General features: G+C 38.1%; 1 protein-coding gene across 1 annotated transcript; it reads left to right on the top strand.

Moving 5' to 3' along the window:
- The first annotated feature begins 360 nt into the window (after positions 1-360).
- Positions 361-5208, top strand: LOC107843003 (WD repeat-containing protein YMR102C). Its single transcript, XM_016687122.2, has 7 exons — positions 361-2342; positions 2508-2598; positions 2700-2857; positions 3604-3655; positions 3739-3818; positions 3904-3997; positions 4086-5208. The coding sequence occupies exons 1-7, from the start codon at positions 705-707 to the stop codon at positions 4787-4789; spliced, it is 2817 nt and encodes a 938-aa protein (XP_016542608.2). The 5' UTR covers positions 361-704; the 3' UTR covers positions 4790-5208.
- Positions 5209-6196: the final 988 nt, after the last annotated feature.

The following is a 6196-nucleotide window of genomic DNA, read 5'->3' as shown; positions in this document are numbered from 1 at the left end:
TTTATTTATTTTAAAAAATGTTCTTCGTGGTACAAATTGTGGCTATATTAAGCTTAATAATACAATTATTGCCTACATAACTACCAACATGTTTGTTGCCAGACTTATAGTACTAAAGATATCCAATGTGAATATTCTAGAAAAACTTTTAAATGCACGATCATCCAATTCTCCATATCCTAGGCACATCATAGCAATAAATAAATAAATAAATAAACTAAACTAATAAATGACTTATAATTGGGTAGGAATAAAAAGAATGTCAGAAATTTAAACCCAAGAAATCTACTAATGTAAATACATGATGCGAACCTAAATGCCAACGTGAGGAGATGTAATAAGAGTTATGCAACCGATATGAATTGTGGTGGGATGTTTGGATCCCTCCAATTTTAATCAAAGATCTCGTATTTGCATCCAGAAATGAACCTTGCAATGTGTGAATTCGAATTAGTCTAGCTCTAACTTGCATACCACACAAAAAATGAAAAAAAGTTATGCAAATGTACATTTCATTAACCGTTTTATTTTCCCTCTTCACAAAGAGACAATCAAAAGAGTCTTTCTTACCTTATTTTTCTCTCTTCCACTTCTGTCTTGTCTCTCTTTCCTCTCTCATTTTTCCTAGAGAACAAACAACAACACAACATTAGGAAGAACAAAAAAAGCAACCCAGGTTTTCTTCTTCTTGGCAATGTGCTACGATGGACCACCAGAGGACGTTAACGATGAACTGGGATGGTCTTGGAGAAGATGATGATGATGATAACTTCTGTGAGTCTCGTGACCGTCTTTCCACAGCCATTTCCCTTGACTTGGGATCCTCAGGATCAGATGATGATGATGAATTCGAGGACTGCCGTCTCTCTTTTGTCTCGACCCTTTCCTCGGCCTCTATCAAGAAATTCCAAGGAATTGAGATTGAGGCAGTTTCTGATTCTTTTAGCAGCACGGACTATGGAATGTGGATGGCTGAACCTGGGGATATCAAGGAACGTCGCAAGCGCCTCTTGCAAGGCATGGGATTGTCTAGCAATAAGGACCTCCTCAAGCTCAAAAGCGCCAAGATTGTACGAGCCATTTCAAAAAGAGTTGAGAAAATCAAGGACACCCAACCACCAAAGGTGGATTGTTCTCCTGCAAAAGGATTAAATCAAGAACGACTGCCTTTAGCTACACAGCCAATTGCGCTGGTAAGGTCGAGATCAGATGGAGATATACAATATTTTTCTGTAAATACCAAGAAAAGGAAAGAAGAGCTAGTTGGTGACATCTCTAAACAACGTCTCACCAGGACTTTTTCAGGCGTTTTGGCACCAACCATAGGAGCATGCCAATTGACCGGTTCTGTTAGAATGTCGCCAAAAAAGAACAAAAGTGGATTGTTAATGCAAAATGGCAGTGATATGTCATCCACATTGCCCAATGGGAATCCTGATGTGGGCTTTGCTTCATTCTTCTTGATAAAGAATTTGGACACCGGAAAGGAGTTCATCGTCAAAGAGTCCGATGAAGAAGGGATGTGGAATAAACTCAGTGATATTCAGACAGGGAAGCAGCTTACCATGGATGAATTTGAGAAACATGTGGGATATTCTCCTGTTGTCAAGGAACTGATGCGCCGGGTAAATGGATCAAGAAATCATGATGATGAGAGGAAGCTACACGCAAATTCATATCTCAGTAAGAGCTTTAGAAATAGCAAGAGAAGGGGAGTTGCTCTTTTGAAGAACATAAAAGGAGTAGCACACAGCATGAGTGGGAGAATTATTGATAAAGAACGTGAGCAACATGTGACTCATGAGGAACATCCGAAATCAAATAAGAACTCCTCCAAATGGATTAAAGTGCGTCAGCATGGGAAGTCCTGCAAAGAACTCACAGCTTTGCACTTAAGCCAGGAAATCCATGCTCACGAGGGTTCAATATGGACCATAAGATTCAGCTCAGATGCACACTATCTAGCAACTGCAGGAGAAGATACATTAATTCATATATGGGAAGTGCAAGAATGCGAAGTTGCAAATAACCTAAACTCTGTTGGTGGTACAATGGCAGGTGCTGCAAGTGCCTCACCTATTTATCCAACGGTTGGCTCTGTCAGTGCATCCCCTGTTCATCCAATTGCCAGGTCCAATTCAGACCGGCCTCCTCTTCCGGAGACTGGACATATGACATCAGCAAGAAGGAAGAGGGGTAAGCTCTCCCATAAGAAAAAGGGCAACTCAGTTCCGGAGTATGTCAATGTACCAGAAACTGTTTTTGCTCTTTCGGAGAAGCCAATATGCACTCTTAAAGGTCACCAAGATGATGTCTTGGACTTATCTTGGTCAAGATCTCAGGTCATTTTCCTCCACTTTTATTTCATGTTAACTAGCACAAATTCCTCCAATATCGAACTTGATATTCAATAACTCCCCATAGGTTATGTTTACTGCAAACAAGCAAATAATATCCACTATTACATTTTAAACATACATAACATGCAATGTGAAACTTGGATGCAGCTACTGCTGTCATCCTCGATAGACAAGACTGTCAGGCTATGGGATGTTGAAACTAAGAGTTGCTTAAAAATGTTCGCGCACAATGATTATGGTGAGATGCCAAATTCTATTATAGCTAGCCAGCTAGTCAATATAGACTTAAAATGATATTCCTTCACACTATTTGCATCTGATGAGCTTATGGCCGGGCAGTAACTTGCATACAGATCAATCCAATGGATGACGACTACTTCATCAGCGGTTCTCTGGATGCAAAGGTTCGGATTTGGAATATACCTGATCGAAAAGTTGTAGATTGGACTGATCTTCATGAAATGGTCACTGCTACTAGCTTCACCCCTGACGGCCAGGTAGATATGTTTATTTTACTGGTATCATATTGGAGCATTCACTAGACTAAATCCTACTCCAAGTACATGCCATAATACTTCAATTTTACATGCATTTGTTCTTTGTTTTTTTCGTTCTTCATTCCTTTTTTTATATATATAGATAATAGCGCAGAAGTTCAATTTGACATGAACTCCTGCTATTGAATGTTCCTCCATGTTGAAGTAATTGTGTCATTAGCAACAACAACAACATAACCAGTGTCATCCCACAAGTGGGATCTGGAGAGGGTTGCGTAAGCAGACCATACTCCTACCATGAGAGGTAGAGAAGTTGTTTCTCATCAACCCTTGGCTCAAGAAAGATTCAGAAAATGTACTATGAAGAGAACATAACCGGGAATGTCTATGCCTTGACCATGACTACTGAATTAAAAATAAAAAATAACAGAAATAGAGAACTAATGTCATTGGTGCTGTCACTCCGTGCATATGAAATACAAATGACTAAGAACTAATTGTGACATTAAAGAACATTTCAAGCCTAATCAGCTAACTGTATCCAGATACCTCCCATACAAACACTTCTGGTTGTAGGGAGTTAGGAGGGGGAGGGAAGAAATAACCCAGCCCCCCTCACAAAAAAGAGAAAAAGAAAACAAGAGCAACAAAAGCAACAAATTATGATCTTGAGTATTTCTACAATTCTCAAGGTAAAATGTTGACAGTATTAATGAATTCTTCTTCTTTTTTTTCCATTCTTGAAGGCTGCTATAATAGGCTCACATAAAGGCAGCTGTCGTATGTACGCTACCTCTGGTACGTACTGCATCACAGACCATTTTTTACATAATTACCAATGGAAAACAGTAACTGATTTCCAATGTGTGTGCATTATTCAGAATGCAAACTGGAACAGAAAGACAATATCGAAATTCAACCTAAGAAGAGTTCTCAACTCAAGAAAGTCACTGGTTTACAGGTATTTCTCTCTTCTGGAACTACTGTGTAGATGTAGAATCATCTTTGCTTCACGATCTATTGAAATCTAACTCATTTATTTCCAGTTTGCCCCATGGAATCCAGCAGAAGTGCTTATAACTTCAGCTGATTCTCGTATAAGAATTTTTGACGGGCCAGATATGATCTATAAATTTAGAGGTATTTTCTCTCTGATATACTCTTTTGGAGAGTTCAAACAATATCCATGTGTTCTCTAAAAAGATGTTCTATTTTGTGGTTGCATCAGGTTTCCGAAATACAAGCAGCCAAATTGCAGCTTCCTTTAGTTCAGACGGAAATTACGTCATAAGTGCAAGTGAAGACTCTCATGTCTACATCTGGAGGAGAGAAGAACCTAAGAGCCCCCGTGGTAAACCTAGAACTTCAATTTCAGTTCAAGCTCACGAGCGCTTTCAATGTAAAGATGTTTCAGTTGCAATCCCATGGCCAGGTAGTGTAAAAAATGAACCGCCTCTTGTAGAGATGCATTCGAAAAGGCATTCAAAACGTTTCCTCCCACCCCAGTATCCCACTACTGGCTCTCCTACAAAAGAAAATTCAGATTTGGCAAATAGCAAAAGGCACATGCCACCTCTATCCAGCAAAAGTAATGCATTAGAGAGAGTCCAGAGTAGTCAGGAAGAGGAAGACTTAGCTCAACTCTCTCGGACAGATTTTGGTATTGGTTCCGGAGAATCATTTACATCAGGTTCTTCATCAACTAGGTTTGGTGATTCACCTTCTATATCTGCGTCCAGCAGCTCCCGGTCACATTCTTGGTCCGCCACTTGGTCTCAGGATAACAGCCACGGCAGCAATGTTATCCAAGCAACAGCATGGGGCATGGTAATTGTGACAGCAAGTTTGGGAGGAGAAATCAGGATCTATCAAAATTTTGGGCTACCACTGAAAGCTGGTCGTCAGACGAATCTCTTTAGAGACCTTACATAAATTGTCGTTAGGAAACCAATCGATAATATTCTGTTCTGAGGCTCAAATTTTACTACAATACTTAGTTGTTTAAGACTTAGTCGAGCTCAAGTTACAATGAACTAGGCAGAAGCCACCGGCTTCCCACTGTTGATAAGTGGAAACAGGTGAAAAGATTTTTCTTTTAGTACAATTTACATTAGAAATTCAAGGTAGAGATCACAGTGTTCAGTGTTCCATCAGATTGAGCATTTTAACTAGCACTGTGCAAAGCTTTGTTTATTTAGCAAGTGTTTTCTGGTTAGCACTTAACAGCTACAAATCGAACTTTCATTGGCACGTTTACTTTTGGAACATATCATATTGATGTACTATACCACAATAACAACAAATGATTATAGTTGAAAATAAAATGAATAAAAGTGGAGAAAATAAATTAATCTTCTTCTTGGCTGAGGTGCGGATATCTCGCTCTCTTTAAGGAGATTCAAGCCTACTGTGGTATAATCTATACTGATCTAGCAGTATATCTAGGGACTTGTCCCCTCCAGGATACAACAACGCATCAACAATGTACAACTCAAACAACTCCGTATTAATTGAAGAGTCCAAAGCTCCACCATAAGAATACCTTCCTTTAACATATTTACTGTCTTGTATAGTGAATATAGTTAAAGACTTGGAATATTTTCTTTGTCTCAACTCTTTCTTTCACTAATATAATTACTCTCTTTTGTATAGTGAATATAGTTGTAGACTTAAAATATTTTCTTTGTCTCAACTCTCTCTTTCACTACTATACACTATAATCTTATTCACACTTATCATATTTCCTTGTACATGCAAGACCCCTCTATTTATAGGTGAGGTATTCATCTTTGTATTGAATAGAAAGAATATGATGTAGTAAAGTGGGCACATGAATGGTCTATAGGTTACAAATGTTATAAGAGTTACAATAGTAATGAGAAAGATTAATAGTAGCTATTATAAGAACTAAATGTCACATTCGACCATAAAATTATGAGTGAAATAAAGTGTTAGTGGTTATAAGAGTTAAACAAAGTAAATACACATTTTTACTCTTAATAATATTCCACTATGTGCATTGGAGAATTGCAATCATCAGCAACACACTTTATCATTTGATATAATGTACTTTGATATAATTAAAATATTAAAATTCACTAACATTCCCTCCGCTCATTTTAATATTTAAATAAGAGAGTTCTTCACCAATTTAGTTGAAGGAAAACTATCGTGCATAATGAAGGTGTGCTCTACATTGAACCTTCACTTAGCAAAACAATGAACTTTAGTCCAGAGTCAGTAGTGGTCTCAGACTTGAACTATAACTGCTCAAGGGAAATAAAGTATTACTGCTTACACTCAACAATCAAAGTGTTGACATAAGTTTTAATAGCCAGC

Source organism: Capsicum annuum, chromosome 9 (genome assembly GCF_002878395.1).
Source record: "Capsicum annuum cultivar UCD-10X-F1 chromosome 9, UCD10Xv1.1, whole genome shotgun sequence".
In the NCBI taxonomy this organism is placed as follows: Eukaryota; Viridiplantae; Streptophyta; class Magnoliopsida; order Solanales; family Solanaceae; genus Capsicum; species Capsicum annuum.
The sequence above is the reverse complement of the archived record's forward strand: the minus strand, read 5'-3'. Positions and strand labels throughout refer to the sequence as shown.